At 38.9% G+C, this 17,021-nt stretch overlaps 1 protein-coding gene across 1 annotated transcript; it reads right to left on the bottom strand.

Moving 5' to 3' along the window:
- Window positions 1–853: 853 nt before the first annotated feature.
- LOC124156106 (histidine-rich glycoprotein-like) lies at window positions 854–4,689 on the bottom strand. The gene is made up of 2 exons (XM_046530438.1): window positions 4,587–4,689; window positions 854–1,298 (listed from the first exon to the last, which is right to left on the bottom strand). Exons 1-2 carry the CDS (start codon window positions 4,605–4,607, stop codon window positions 1,092–1,094), a joined length of 228 nt encoding a protein of 75 aa, XP_046386394.1. The 5' UTR covers window positions 4,608–4,689; the 3' UTR covers window positions 854–1,091.
- Window positions 4,690–17,021: the final 12,332 nt, after the last annotated feature.

The raw sequence follows: 17,021 nt of genomic DNA, 5'->3' as shown, positions 1-17,021 counted from the left end.
GTAAAGTCTTACGTACCCAAACTGGCTATGCAATCCTTACACGAAAGAGTCACAACTTCGCTTTCGCCGCTCTCCTCCAAAAGACGGGCTTCAAAAACATAGTTTTTCTACGCCGAACCTACGAATACGATCACGGACGATGCATTCATTTTTATCACTCTTAACCACAAAACTTTATAGCATCATCGCCGTATTCTTCTCGTCTGACTCTATGTGAATAAAAGGATTTAGAAATGTTAGCATCAACTAATACCCTAAGAAAATCAATTTCCACTCGTGGTGATATACTCAACTAGCCATCTTCACTCCCCGGGTCTCAGAATTTATGTAGTTACTATTAATTCAGTAGTTACTATTTATACCTATGAATGTAAACATTGAGGCAGTTGAAAATTTAGGCAAGTTTCTCGCGTCTCCCTTATCGAAACGCAGGATCCATGATGCCCACGGAAGCAAAATAATATCCCTAGTAACTTTTTCACTCTTCGGAAAAGCACGTCACGGCGATATTATGTTCACTTCTCAAAGTGAAACGCTAACGAAGTGCCGATCCGTGATGAAGATCTCCTTGCAAATCCGCCGAACCCCCATGAATTTCATGGGACCGCCGCATGGTTGCATGAGCTGACGTCATATTTCCGTCAGCCAATGGAAATACGTATTGAGGTGGGAGTGTCTGCTGATGAGAAAAGCTTCCTTTTCTTGCGATTAAAAAACATTCCATGGAAAATTATTACATATAATAAACGTTTTACATATATATTTATCCTTATTGATTTTTTAGAACATATTTGAAGGCAAATTAAAATTTTGTCCAGAGGTCTATTGAGGGAAAAAAAACAAGAGCAAACAATGTGTGTGATATTATTTTATTGAGTGTAGTTAGAGAGGGAGGCATAGGTGGTTAGTCTTAGCTTCTATTCATGATTTAACTGGTCTCAAGGGTGATTGGAAACGGATTGGGAAGTAGGAGAGACTTGAACATTTGTAGACTTGGTTCAGAGTGTCCTGGAGATAAATTGGCGGAGGACCGTCCTCTTGAGCAAAGACTAGGTCTCCCCTGCTTGAGATCTTCCTGGGGCTGGTCCTTATCATCCATAATAGCCATGGTGGTGGTGGTGGTGCCCATGGTAATGGCCCCCTCCATGGTGATGGTAGCCTCCGCCCCCATGGTGGTGATGGTGGTACCCTGGCCCTCCGTGATGATGGTGGTGGCCATAGTATTGCTCTGCAGTCTCGAGGTCAGTTGTGGCAGTGAGAGTGAAGACCATGGCTAATAGAAGAGCAGCAATGATGATCTAGAACAATAGCCAGGAAGAATAATGGAGGATTAACCCCTGATGCTATTTATATGTGTCATTTTTTCTGAAATATTTTCTGTACCATAATGTTTATGTATTTGATCATTATCTCAATGATAAGTAACATGGTATCTGGTATAACTTTGTGGAATCTATAATTTATGTTGAACCAAAAAGAAAACATTTGTGGGAAAAAGACCATACCAGTGATTTTGTGACAACTATTTTCCACCTCAAAATCAAAGGATACAGATTGGACGCATGAATGCGATATGAAATAAAAATTTCTCATCTTGTTGATGACAGCCTACGTATTCCTTGCTCTATCACCTCTCCTGGACATGTTGTGTGGACATATTCTTAGCAATACAATATGGTCCCATTGTGTACATGTTAAGTTCTCCCCAATCCTTTGCTGTGCTTCATGTTTCTCTGCTTTTGAGTCTCCTCTTCCATCCCATAATCCACATCCCCCTCTCAGCCTTTTGACCTCTCCTTTCCCCTGCAAACCCCCCTTTCCCTCCCTCCTTGGTTCTGCTATTTAATCCTTGGGCTACGGGAGTTCACAATTTAAGCTGCCAGCCAGTGCAGAAGAGACACCCTGTGCAGGAGGCACCCCCTGCCACGAGGGTTGGTCTGGTAGAGTTAATTTGTTCTGTAAACAGCTCACTTGGTTATGTCAACTGTTTGACGAAACTATGATTGTGAAATAAATCATCCTGTGGAAGAATACAAAGTTTTTCTTGTTGGTTCATCGTGAAATATCTCAATGATTCTACCAGAAGATTGGTTATGGTAGAGCTCACCCATGACAAAGCCTCACGCAAAAGATTTCCACACATTCAGAGTAATGGATCTAGTTCCTTTCCCCTACTCAACTTACATTCCAGCCTTGAAATCTAACCAGCATGTAAGAAATATGGCAATTGGAATCATATTTATTAAACTTAGGTAATTTTTTTGTTATCTTTAGGATTTTCCTAATTATTATCCAACAATTCTAATTAGGGCTAACGTCCATGATTTCAGTATTTTTACTCGCTTTGTGCAAATAATAATAGCACTTGTGACATGACTGAATATCTATTCATTCATCTAAAATTTCGCTGATCTGCTTTCATTGCTGAAAGAAAAATTTCAAAAAGGTTGCGATCAAATATTTTCAAAATGTATTTTTTTTAGGTTCAATTTGTATGGGTTGATTTTGTAAAATTCTAATAGGAAGTTTCTAAAGCAAAAATTACTTAATTTTTGTGGTTAAAAATTTTTTACAGTTAAACTCCCGCCCCCAGATTTAGCTAGGCGTGATTTTCATGCTTCCCCTGAGGTGCTTTCAGCTATCACCTCCTCTCCCCACTGACAATAGCACGATTCCACCACACTAGCCCTCTAGTGCTTAAGACTTCCAATTGTTAATTCATAGCAAGGGGGTATGGTGAGGACGCGGCTCCCTCATAGCTGCTGTAACGATTGAAAAGATGGCAATCGTTACGGTGGCAACCCAATACAAGTTTTTGTTTTACCAGCTCAATAAACAATGTATAAAGATAATTGGAGAATGTTAAAAGCCTCTTGTCTAAGCTGATGTGTTGTTGCTGAGAGGTAATATTAAGGCACCACGGAAGGTTGTGAACCGCTTCCCCCCAAACAACAATCACCTCTGATTACTGCAGAATGTGTGTCAGCAAACCCAGGTTTTAATTCTAACAATGATGGGAAGTCATGTATGCAGGGGGAGATTAAGGGGCTTCACCCCCTCCCCCTGACATTTTTCCCTTGGGGCCACTACCCACCTACCTCTACTGAGGTGATCGCCAGCCCAGGGACACCTATTCTCCGACTCTCAATTTTGCGATATGATTGCATTTTATAAATGTCTGCCAATAGCCAACAATGAGTTTAACTTTCGGTATTATGCAAATGGAATCTATATTGCTGACTTAACATTTTGTCAGCTGCAATATTGGAATTGCTGGGTTCAGGAGCAATGTACCTAACAAGCACAGATGTGAAAAAAATTATTAACTTTTAGCACGGCTCAGTGGTTCACCTCTAAACTTTAAATCACCATTATTAGTTTAGTCTATCACATTAATGATGTCTTTCGTGCTATGCATAGATCCCTTTACACGCCGTCATCCTGCCCCGAATCGATCATCCAGCAAGTTGCGATTTAACATGCTCTTTGGGATAATAAGTATTATTATATGTAAAGTACTTTAGCATGTGAATTCTATATGATCAGTTTTTTATTTTGCTGACTTCTTTAGCTAATAAATTTTGCTTTCTTTCACCATTATTTTGCTTAATCATACTAAATAATACGCCACTGATCTGTTGGCATAAATGCAAAAAGCGAAAGGCTGCATTGAATGTGCCAAAACAAACGGCTGCTATGAGTATAAAGGAACTATGCCGTCTATTGGCACGATTAAATGAAAAAACGCTCGCATTGAGCCTGTCAGATTCATTGCGCCCGACGGAAGGTTAATGAAATGTACGATTTTCAGATGCGTGCGAATTGTCAGAAAATATCAGTGTGTATAGGCAACCCTGCAAACCTCCCTCGGAAGCGAGGTTCTGACTGGTTGCCGGCTGGGGGGTGGTGCTGCCTGGCGTTTCCACTTCGAAATATGACCACGCTCGTGCTCACCCGGCCAGGGGCGCAGCTAAGAATTAAGACTAGGGGAGGTTTTAGGCGGAACTAATACTTACGGGTGTGGGGATGTTGCATACCCGCCAGGGTAAGCAGGAGTTGTTGGGGCCCTCGTTCAGAAAAATTTTGAGAATAATGGTTCAAAATGGCGAGTTTTACGGCTTTCTGAGGGATATTTGCTTAATCGTAACACTCTTCTTTAAGTAATATGGATTAAATTTAAAAATTTCTCTGAGCTCTGGGGGGGTTTTATCCCCCAAAAATCCTCCAGTGGCGTAGCCAGGAATTTCGTTCGGGGGGGTCCAAAACCAGGAGGTGAAATTTTTGAAAAACAGGGTACCAAGTAGAGGGTTTTATACTAATTTTAACACTTTTCATAATCGAAAAAACTTAATTTTTCAAACAAATATTAAGTAAATTTATAATTTTTCAATATTTTATTTTCTTTTATGAAGGAAAAATAATAGTATTTTTATATTTCGGGGGGTCCGGGCCCCCCCCTGGCTACGCCACTGCCCCCCTCGCTGCGCCACTGCACCCGGCTACTGAAAATCGGGAATGATGTGAGACCGTGTAGTTTGGCCAGTTTTGGGTCTGACTGAGAGGATGTGTAGCAGGTAGGTACTCACCGAGACTCTGGGCGACGCCATGTTGAGCTGTGCAGAGCGAAGGGCTGTCGGGAAGCAGTGCAGGATGTGTCCCGTGCGTTCAGGAGGCCGCTGGTTATATAGCGTGTTTGGGGTAGGGAGGAGGAGTGTTTGCCCACCACGCGGTGAGTGGCGAATCGTGCCTCTTTTGTTTGGCCACGGCATCCCTCTCGTCGGATACGCACATATGGGGAGCAGGCACTACATCCGTGGACCGCGGTGACGCATTTCAAACAAAGACGTCGTCATTCCGTTGTTCACTGTCCTCCAGTGGGGATTCCCAGGCGCACAGTGGGCCAAGCAAAGTGGGAGAACTGAATTGGAATTTTTTGAGTCTAATGGCGTCGTAATGGCGGGGCCTACTCCGCCACTCCAACGCAACCGCGAGAAACCAATTTTCAATAGGGTAGTTTCCTTCATCAAAGAAGACGAAAGGCATTGAGTGCGATTCGTTACCCACCATTACTGTTTTCATAATATAAAAATTATTTGGTTTTGGGAATCCCAGTTTAGACGAATGGCAATGGTCAATTTTAACTGCATTTGAAAAAGGCCAGGTTGGCGCCCATGCGATGCCACTCCACGTGACGTCACAGGGACCTAGTTTCTATACGAGTAGATAGGAGTTTTACATCGTCTGAGATTACCAATGCATGTATGAGGCACAGAGCTCAGGGAAACATGTCTTAATAATCACCTATTAAAACTGGCTAAGGTCGGAAAGTTTTCTTCGTTTGATAAGGTATTAATAATCCTTATTTAAGCCAGGCGCTACCTGCTAGGAGGGTACTCTGCTACCAGCTAGTAACCTGCATCGCAGCAGCGTACATATCCTCGCCCCAAGGTCACCTCACTCGGCGACAGCGGCGAAAGCGTTTTTGCGCGCTTGAAAATTTTCACTTTTAATTTAATCGCGAAAAATAGATATCATCATTTAAAAATCTAAAAGCGTGAAATGCGTACTTTAGGAGTAATAATATTTCAATTTACGTTATAAAAAATAATAGGAAACCACCCTATTCAGGTATTGGTTACGTAGTTCAAATACGTTTGCGTTGTTTACAGTAACTTCTACAATTTCAGTTGTGTGTGTGTTATAACTAGGTATATTATATTTGAAAACTATGTGTTACCTATGACAGGGGCGCAGCTAGGAATTAAGGCTAACTAATACTTGCGGGTGTGGGGGTATTGCATACCTACCAGGGTAAGCAGGAATTGCGGGGGCCCTCCTCCAGAAATTTTTTTATGAATAATGGTTCAAAATGGCGAGTTTCACGGCTTTCTGAGGTATATTTGATAAATACTAACACTATTCCATAAGTAATACTGATCCAAATAAGTAAAACGGATTAGACTTAAAAATTTCTCTGAGCTCTGGGGGGGTTTTATCCCCCAAAACCCCCCCCTCGCTGTTGGATTAAACATGATGCACATTCTAAGCTATAGGACGCGATGGCAGTAAGTGGTCGAATGAGTCAAAGATATGGCAAAGCTGCCTGCTGCATTTATTGCGACTGATTGGCCAATTTTGTTTTTTTTTCGTGTTTGTAGATGGATAGCAGTATGAAGTGATTTTTATGTCTCTTTTTTCCATAGATATTTCAACTGTTTTATGTGATTCTGAAGCGCTCAAGAATCAGAATTATCTATTTTCCGAATATTACCCTAATTCCAGTCTTCTCGAAACAGAAAACCATTCCGCTATTGCCGACGGGGTGGTTCAGTGCTTATATTTCCATTGAGGTGGCGTTGAAATCACCTCCAGCTATCGACTTCAGTTTAAAGCTACCTGAACAATATCCGATTTTTATTTCCCCACTTGAGTTTCTTACAGCCATAGCCGTAAAGTAGGAGTTTTGCAGGGGGCAAAGATTAGTTTGCCGCCCCCATACCCTGGTCCCCCTCCCTACTCCTCCCCACCACTAAAATATAATACCTCCGTAAGCTATTTATTGTGATGCGGTAGTTGAAATTAAATGTTTGCTATTAAGATGCTTTATTTATGAGAAACATTTTTAACAACACTTTTATCAATACATTTATACATTTTAATATATATACAGACATTGCACTTAGATTGAAAAACTGATATTAATACACTAAAATACACTTATACACGGCTATTACCAATAATCTTTTTGTATTGAAACTGAATTACAATGACGCAAAATGTTGAATTACACTTTTCAAATTTTGCCGCCCCCCCTGAAATTTCCCCCCGGGGCATGTGCCCCCTCTGCCCCGCTCTAGTTCCGGGCCTGCGTAAAGCAACTATTTTTATATATGTGGTGTAACTTCACATATATAGGTAGGGGCACAGTTATTGAGTTGGACATCTGAAATCGTGTGTTTCTACAAAATTTGGGGTAGCAGCGCTCATTTAAATTATCACCATATGGAACCAAGGCTAAAAGAGGAGTAGCATCTGTTTTTTCGATTGTTTAACCGCTAACAACATAATTACTACGGTTCTATCATATCTTTGATTTCTATTGATAACAGTTGTGCAAGTTGATCCTTTTGGAAACGTTTCATTGATCGTCTGCGACATAACCTTATTTGAGATTCACAGAACTATCCAAGTCCTTTCTTTGGAATACTAAAGACGGGACTGAAGGCAATATATTGCGACAGTGGCGTAGCCAGGTAGGTTCCGGGGGGTCCGGACCTCCCCCCCCCCTCCCCCCGAAATATAAAAACACATTCATTTTCCTTCATAAAAGAAAACAAAATATTGAAAAATCAGGAATTAAAAATATTTCTTTAACAAATGAAGTTTTTTCAATTATGAAAAGAGTTAAAATTAGTTTAAAACCCATTACTTAGTACCCTGTTTTCAAAAATTTCCCCGCCCCCCCTGGTTTTGTACCCCCCCCCCCCCCCCGAACGAAATTCCTGGCTACACCACTGTATTGCGGTTGCGAATTGCGGCCTCTTTGCGGTGGCTGCACTCCTCCTCTCACTGAGGATGTCATTGTTCGGTTTTATCTTAAGAATTAATAAACCATTCGTTATTCTTTGAAGCAGATCATAGGTGCTACAGAAATATCCTCCTCCTCCCCCACCCTGTGGGCCAACGGGATACTCGTGCCTCGTACACTGTGGTCTGCTGGGCGAAATTAGCTCTTCAATATGTTTCTTCATTTGTAAGAATAGTTTACCAGGCTATATATTTAAATGGCATCGTTTTTTAATCGATGGCGGTGATATCAAATTTTATTATAAAATGTTATTCTTATGACATCACTATGCCATCAATTTGAGAGTTATTAGATTGTGATATCACTCTGGTACGGTCTGAAGGATGCAGACGAAAGAGAAGACGGTTCTGTGCAGTGGCCTTCCTCTCCTTTCCTCATCCCACATGGCCTCAGACAATTGAGCTACGTGCGCTTTGCGAGCGCTTTTCCCGGGCCAAGCGATTGAGGGGGAATTCACCCTCCCGCAATAGGATTTCAATTTACTCGTGAAGCGCCAAGTCTTTTCACTTTCCGTAGTAATACGTCCATCCATGTCTTCGGTCCTTGCTTTGGCTCTCGACCTCCTTAATTTTCCTATTCGATCGTTTCAGGAGTTTTTACAATTGTAACAATTTTGTTGAGCGTATTTTGATGCAAAACGTTGTTTTTATGACATAATTTTTTTATGTGGCCAATTTGTACCTTAGCATATTCATAAAATTTTTATCGTCGATTCAGATTTTTTTTCTTCAATGACCCTTTTCTCCCACCCGCGTTTATAGGTGCTTTATACTATAACTGCTCATTCACGGAAATTTTTTTCTGCTTAACTTCTTCTACTCAGCAACGCGATTTTTTCTACTGGTTCATTGCCAACATTTTTTGAGGAGCTTTTTTTACCTCCATGAAGATCCTTCTATATGTATTGGTGGTATAATTTTCGATAATAGAGGGTAGATCAGTAGGAAGTCTACCAAATTTGATCACTATGAAATTAATCTGCCAAATTCGCGAACTCAGCGAACTATTATGCAAACAGAGACCGAAATCGAGGGAGGGAGGATTCAAAACATACTCCCTGGCGTGCCGGTATTTTCATTGCACGTGAAGCGGCGGTTCCCAGGAAAACAGAACCGTTGAGCCGTAAAGCCGCATCAATGCCGCACGCGAATTGTGTACCCGAGTGCCCTCTAGAAAATACATTCTTCAAGTATTATTAAATAAAACAGGTTTTTTACCATTTAATTGTAAGTGTCGACTCCTGTTCAGCCCTAACATGGTAACGTGGGGTGAAATAACACCCAAGAGCGGTTGAAATCTGGCGCCAAAAGAAAATGTCTTACGTTTGTGACTCGGGACCTTTTCCATAATAGGGTGGTTTCCTTTTATTTTTTTAGAGCCTAAATCGAAATATATAAATACTCCTGGAGTACGCATTTCACGCTTTTAGATTTTTAAATGAATATACCTATTTTTCACGATTAAATGAAAAGTAAAAAATTTCAAGCGTGCGAAAACTTGACGGCTAAGTATGAATGCTGGGAGAAGCCCATGTGACGTATTTATGGTTCCAGCTATCACCGTGTGAGGTGACCTTGGAGCGAGGCCTTGAGCGCTGATACGATGCAGGCAGCTAGCAGAGTACCCTGCTAGCTGATAGCGCTTGGCTTAAATAAGGATTATTAATACCTTATCAAACGAAGGAAACTTTCCGACCATAGGCAGTTTAAATAGGTGATTATTAAGACATATTTACCTGAGCTCTGTGCCTCATGCATGCATTGGTAATCTCAGACGATGTAAAACTCCTATCTACTCGTATAGAAACTAGGTCCATGTGACGTCACGTGGAGTGGCATCGCATGGGCGCCAATCTGGCCTTTTTCAAATGAGGATAAAATTGACCCTTGCCGTTCGTCTAAACCGGTATTTCTTAAACCAAATAATTTGTATATGAATACACTAATGGTGGGTAAGGAATCGCAATCAATGCATTTCGTTTTCTTTGATGAAGGAAACTATTCACTTCGATTATCCGGGAGTAGGGAGAGCCCGTTCCCCACGTTAATGGCACGCGCAGCCTCGAGCGGTAAACGTTGGGAGTGCGAGTGGGTTTTTTTTCACCCCACGCTACCGTTTGTGTATTCCTCTTGTTATTTTTCAAGTTTTATTCACTTTTATTTTTTGTAATTTTTGCGTAAGGATTACCTGTAGAGTGCCCACACTATATACATAAGAAAAACATAAATGGACATAAGAAATCGATATATACGTACTTTTCGTAACGAATATATACGTACATTTTTGTACAATGATGTACGTGGTTTTTGCTTACAAATAAAGCCAGTTTTTATTTACAATTTATCAGAAATTCTTTCTAATAATTCCCATTTCTGCGGCAGAAATTGACTTTTCGATTTCTTACAATTTATGCACTTGCGGATTTCTTAAAATAAATACCTTTTCTCTGAACTGGAATAAAAGTTGATATTGCCGTAAGGGATAGAATATAATCTTTAAAATCTCGTTATATTCTCTCAATTCGGTTGGAATTCGATTAAAATAATTGTAAATATACGAAAAAAGCAATTTTGCTGGTTTTTCACGTTTTTCGCCCTTCTTACTCATTTCCTCTCATCCGATAAACTTTGAAGGATATATTATCTTCACGTCCCGTTATTTTAAATAATAAATTTAGCCTCCTTAGGACTCTCACAATGAAAATTGGGGAGAGATACAAATATTTGAATATTGGGCTGTTTTTTCGCTCCACTTTATACCGAAATAGGGTGAAAAAATAGCATTATCGTTCTAGGGTTAACTATGTGACTCAGAGGTTAACTATATCGATTTCTTTCTCGGCCTTGCTCATACCAGAGAAGGTAAAATTACGAAATAATACGAGAGACGAGAATTAAATAATTTAGCTGATGAAAGAACAAAAAAATTACGAATATTATTTATTCCACAAAGTACTTGGATTTAAAAAAAATATACTAAAGGGTTGGAAATACGGAAAATTATCGATATCGATGTTGAGGTCAAGAAATGGTGAGTTATGTACATTTTTAATTAATATTAATATTTTATAGTAAAACTTGATGCTGTAAATTGTACCTATATGTCGATCTAGAAGTGGTAAAAATATTATAGGACAATGACTAATAATAATTACCTTTTCAGTTTTGGAGAATATGTGAGGCAAGTACTTCCGTTTAGGTGGTGCTAAATGGACTGTGGTACCGAAAATAGTTTCTGTATCATTGTCCTTGTATCCTTTTGTAGTAGATTTTTGCTTCATTTTAGGGCCCCCGCGCCCTGGCAACTTTAATCACCGGCAACTAAACAATTTACTCACCCAAGAGTTGCTCGCTACCGCGCACTGGCGATTAAATAATTGCCCCTCAGCTCAGTTTACAATGGATCTCGTGAAAGCAAGTTGTGTTGTTGCGCTCATTTTGAGACAGCGAAAAAATAAGCAAAGGAACAAAATGTTTTGGGTACAGTATTTGTCCTTGTGGACTATCCTCTTTTTAGAGGAATTTACATAAACTATACTGTGAGTAAAATTGGTAGGAGAAGTTCATAGAACTTTCGTTTAATCTAAAATGTTGTTGCCTTTAATTCCAATTCATTATCAAGTTACTTAAAATGATCACAAATTCAATCACCTAATTATAATAGATATCTTAATCAAATTAAATAAATCTGGTTTATATAGGTACCAGGAATGATCTTCAATACCTTTAATCGCAAATTGGGCACTAGAGAAGCTGTGAAAATGGTGGAGTGGCTATTTAACATAGGACCAGATATCAGGGAAGAGATACATCCATCTAGTTATACATGGAAAGGAGACTAAACTATTGAAAAGAAACTATGTTGGATCGAGAAACACATGAGGAGGAAACTCAAGAAAATAAAAATATGACGCGAGCTAGGAAGGATTGGGCTGCAGTCAGTAGCGTAAATATGGGGGGTGAGGGGATAGCTCCCCCCCAAACCATCAGAGAAAAAAAAAGATATTTAAAAAATTACCTAGTATTGAAATATAATAACTTTATCTGCTTAAATTTAAATTTTTAGCGCCAAAATGATGTGAAATGTATATCGAGGCTTGTCACTTTTAAAAAATTTTCCCACCCCATGCCATCTCATCTCCCCCGCCCCCAAAGCATATTCCTAGTTACGTCACTGGCTGCAGTACAGCATTCTTTGGATTGCAATCACGATTTAAATACTGTGGAATCTTTGGGGATACATATTGTTTTCTTGTTTTTGGTAATCCTCTGTTCAGAATCACTTACTTATCCTTGACATGTAAGTACGATTCCTCTATTATATCCATGATAAATTTGAATGAAATTTACATGATTTCCGCCTTATATTAATTGTAATTTGCTTCGTTCAAACAACTTTCATTTTATAATGCTCACTAGTTTAAAAAATGTGTGTAATTTATAAGAACCTGAAAAGAGCCTGAACCAGAAAATAAAGAAGAACGTTAGGATTATATTTCAGCATTAAATTTTAAACGAAAAATAAGTGGTTCTATGGAGTAACCCACACCTGTGCAGATTAGTTCCAAATTCGCTGCAGGAACGATTGGCGCCGCCTCAGTCGAACTTAAGACTCGAATTTTAACATGGATTGCCGAATCTTTCCGTAAGGGTATATGACCGTTGGTTGTGAATTTATGGCTTCCAAATACAATTCAGGGCTTGTTCAATAAATTAAAGTACCGCAAATAATCCCAAAAGGTAATGAGGCCGGAGCAACATTTGCAGTAAAATTGAGAAATAGAAAGAAAGAACGGAAGGAAAAAATTAAAGAAATGTCGAGTGAAGGTGTAACGCATATACCGTAGCGGAAGGACAAATCAACCTACCCAATGTGGTGTTTTTAAATAGAAATCCTATTTCGAACAACAGAAATGATTGAAATAATTGAAGGTGTCGACTTCAACGAAGAAAAAGAAATGAATCAAGATCAGAAACGTAGATGGAATGCGAGAAATTCCAAGGCCAGCATTATAGTCTCTACAATAGAGATCCGTGGTCCACCATGTATAATGTGCTGTGAAACAGTAGTAGTTGGACAAGTAGAAAGGAGAAGAATAGGAAAGTGAAGAAAAGAATTTCGAAGAATCTCAAGAGTATAAAGAAAATTAAGATGAAGAAAATTTAATGAAAGGTGTTAAATGAAGGGAAGGTGTAACTATGTGAGTAAAATTATTCTGAGGTGGTTGTGTATTTACATAATGGAAGTACCTAAGTGAAGTTGTAAATATGTGGCCTCCAAATACAATCCGGAGCATGTTCAGTAATTAAAATTACCGTAAATAATCCCAAAACTTAAAAACTAAGAGACCTTTGCAAAACGCGTCCTGCAAAACACTTCCCAAGATGCGCTCCGAACAAGTGCCGTCAAGCAACTGAAAAGTTGACAGTGCGCGGGGTTGGGTAAACACCCACGCGATCTATTCCTGCCGGCAACAATTTAATCACCCTCAGAATAGGTCCGGACGCAATTATTTAGTTGCGGCAACTAAAAAGTCGCCGGTGCGCGGGGCCACAGTCAATGCCGTGTGTTTCATTTAAACTTCCTTAAAGCAACTAAATAGTTGCTTTTAAAAAGTTGCCAGTGCGCGGAAGCTTCTTGTAAGTGTTGAGAATACATTCAACTTAAGGATTAATATTTTATTATTAGTTTTGTAAATAATCGCAGTAATCACGTAGTTTTATGAAAAACATTTTAATTCTTAATAACCTTATGTCAATAAACTTAGGCAAGCAAAATTGTTTCAAAGAAGAATTTCATCCATGTATTTATTGTTGCTTCTGAAATTTCTTTGACGAATAAGAGAACAATACCTCGGCAAGCCAAAGTCACCTCCAAGAGATCCGTATAGTATAGTGTAAGCTTTTGATTTTGGAGTTTATGCGTCGACCAGTAGGCTCTAGATTTTGGCGACGTGCGCCTTCAAGTTCATTTCAGGCCAAAGCAAATATTTAACCGCTAAGCGGGTTCATCTTGTAAATATTTGCCACGAGTAATCAATCGAGGTACGAGCCGCTCCTGTTCGCTCATTTGTTTATTTCTCCTTTTTTCTTCTCTCGATTACTTCCCTTTCGCATCTTATCGTGTTCGTTATTTTCTTCTCTTTTTTTCAACATCGCTAGAGCTTTCTCAAATATTTTTATTTTCTTTTTACGCTGGCCGTATGTGGTGATTGTTTTCGGTTTGCGCTTACTAATGACTAAATGGCATGAGTTAGTCAATGATATTTGTTTTGATCGCTATGAGAATAAATATCTACTACATGTATTTTGAGTCAGATGCGGTCTGGGGCCCTCGGCTGAGGCTCATGATGGGGCCCCCTGTTATCGGGGAATTTTGGGGTACTTCCCCGGAAAATTTTACGAAATCGCATGCCCTGAAATGGATTATGACGCAAATTGGGCTCTTAAAAACAAGATAAAAGTTAATGAAAAAAGCAATTTCGTTAGAAAAAATACTGTGAAAAGTGAGAATTTTACGGTTTATAAAAAATAATAATGAATTAATTAAAAAATAACTAGTAAACTAATTATTTTTGTAAATTATATAAAATAAAATATAAGTAAGCAAAATATATTTTAGTAAACTAATTATAATCAATTACTAATGATATTTTCCCTGAAACTGCGCTAAGATGTAAAAATAAACCTCTCAAGTATCCTTTTCGAATACCTCTTTTAAGAAAGCATAATGTATTCTCTTGCCTTCTGAAACTTTTATTTTATTCATTTTTTATATAATATTTTTACACCGAGTATGCATACAATGTAAAATAACTGACGAATACGTAGAATATTATAACTGTAAAAAACTTTGGCTTGGTAACTGAGTCTTTTTTATTGAACCTTTCATATAGCTTCACGATAGACGCGAGCGTTGTGATGGCCCCTTAAGCACGGGGACCTCGGCGATCGCCGACCAGCTGACCTGGCTAGACCACACATGTTTTGAGTCTATCGTAAATGCTTAATTTGTTTATAAGCAATTGACTATGACGCTATGTTTTTGTGTATTTAAATAAACTAGGCAACACGTGCAAAAATGTTCCACTTCCACGCTACTAGGGAATAAGTATGTTAAGGAAATGCTGTAATTGGGTGTTAAATAGAGAAGGTGTATCATAAAGTACTTTCTTTATACTCGTTTAAAATAAAAAATGTGTGAAGCCGATATACCTTGCGAAAAAATTGATATGGAAAAATCGAAACTTTATAGTCAAATTAAAGTAAATAGAGTAAATAGAGAAATTTGAGATTGAGACAGTATTTTTTGTCGGAAGCCGTTGATTCATCATTTAAAATGATACCTTTTTCATCACTGTAGGTGCAGTAAAAACGGAGCATATACGGAATGACAGAAAAAGACCTTTCTGAAATATATGATATGACCACAGTTCGTATATACAATTTAAAATACGCTAATGAAAATCATTACTTCCACGTCATAATAAATACTAAATTATTGATTTTCTTGTCCGATTTTCTTAAATAAATTCCTCGCCCTAAGGATGGCAATATAATCGAGGAGACGTTGGCGAGTAATTAATGTACATTTTTATTGACCAAACCCCAAGGAATACAAAAAAATACCGATTAAAAATATCATTTAACTGAGGTGGAATATATCACACAGTCCTTCTGGTGCCCTTCAAGAGAGACAATGAGGACACCACTCCGGCACACTATAATATAGAGATTTTTACATTTGTTAGGAGGGAATTTTAAGGCTTTTTGCATTTAACATTGAAATAAGAAGAAAATGATTTCCAGGTTGTCATTCACTATACTAGTACAAAGAAATTTCGCACCCTCTCCAGTGGCCTCATATCTTAACCTGGGTTGACTTATCTGACGGCCCATAGATACGAACGATGATTAAAAAAGAGTGACATACGGGTGTATGCCGTGTGTCGTAATGGAGATTACCCCGACGTTTCGCGACCGACTGCTGGTCATTTCTTCAAGGGAATGATGCTGGGATTTGGTTTTTGCTCCCTTTTTTTATTTCAGGTGGGAGGGGTGGGTGGACGGGTGTGAGGAGTGGGGACTGGAGGGGGAAGATGACCAAATGTTGCGGATGACTGGGTTCCAAGTACTGCTGATTCTCAGTCCGGTATCTCTGTTATAGTTGTTCTTGTTTGTTTCTATAGCTTCGCGGATGAGTCGGGCTTTAAAATGTTTTATCCTCGCGATGACTCTTGATTTTTCGAAGTCGATCGCATGTCCGGTGGATTCGTGCTCCGCTACGGCTGACTTTGAAGAGTAACCCAGTCGAATGGCCCGCTTCTGCTCTTCTATTCGAGTTTGGACGAACGGTCGAAAATAGTTTTACTTCCATTGATTTCATCCATTAATGTCAAAAAGAAAAATAATGGAACTCACAACAAGAAATAATTTTTGAACCTTTTTATCCGACCCTGACGACATATATATGGTACTTGCGTGATTTGACTTTAGCTATAGGGTATTGCAAAAATTAATACGCTGAATTATGCCTTCGTATTCTTTTTATCATTACTCTATAGTATACAGAAGTTTTTGTAAGTTCTTTTACCACAATGGTGTTTAATTTCTAGTAATAATTAATATTTTTTCTTGTGCCTTTTCCAGAATCGCCATTAGAGCGTGTAGACTCTGATTGTGATCGCCTTTCCAGAAATCACCGGACAGAGCGCATTTTTTATAAACCATCAATCGAGAATTAGGTATATGCATTATTGGGAGAGCATGTTTTGGAATTTTCGCGAAGATGACGATTTTCTTCGTTTCTTGGAGGAGACTTCGCAAAATATTTTCTCATATTTAGCAAAATTACAGTATATGATGTTCACTGTGTTTTTATCGCAATAAAATATTGATCGTTTAATCAATATAAGAATTTTGTTTAATCATCATTTATGACGCAATGGTGAATGGCATAACGGTTGTTCACAGTATACTGTTGAGTCACATTCAACAGCTGTCCATTGAGAAATATCCCATGTCAATATTGATTGCGCGGGCAGTGGCCGAAAATCACTCTTGTACATATTTACTCGGAGGTTGTCACCTGAGTCCTTCCGCTAGCTTCCCAATAATCCTGACCTACTACTGCGTTCATGTTAAATTCAACCGAAATGCTTCCAACCCCGCCCTTCTCTCCCCTCCCTCCGTGGTCATGATTGCTACGATGCCACATTGCGACGAAATTTGTCCCACTTGTATAACACACGAAGTTAATCTTTTCATTATGGACCTAAAACCATCAAATTTAAAGGCAGGGATGGCTCGGTTGCATTGGATCTTAATCTAGGAACCAGATCGGAACGCAAGCCAAAAAGAATTCCTAAATGACCGAGTAATTTTCTCAAAAACCTATGTGAAAACTTTTCTTATGCATAATTTACATAGCATAC

This window comes from Ischnura elegans, chromosome 1 (genome assembly GCF_921293095.1).
Source record: "Ischnura elegans chromosome 1, ioIscEleg1.1, whole genome shotgun sequence".
Taxonomy (NCBI): domain Eukaryota; kingdom Metazoa; phylum Arthropoda; class Insecta; order Odonata; family Coenagrionidae; genus Ischnura; species Ischnura elegans.
Note: the sequence above shows the minus strand (reverse complement) of the source record. Positions and strands in the feature narration are given on the sequence as shown.

Excerpts from the sequence above, each read along its gene's own strand:
- LOC124156106 (XM_046530438.1), bottom strand. The coding sequence starts at position 4,607 with ATGGCGTCGCCCAGAGTCTCG. Across the intron at positions 1,299-4,586 it reads TGGCGTCGCCCAGAGTCTCG|ATCATCATTGCTGCTCTTCT; the intron begins GTGAGTACCTAC and ends CTATTGTTCTAG.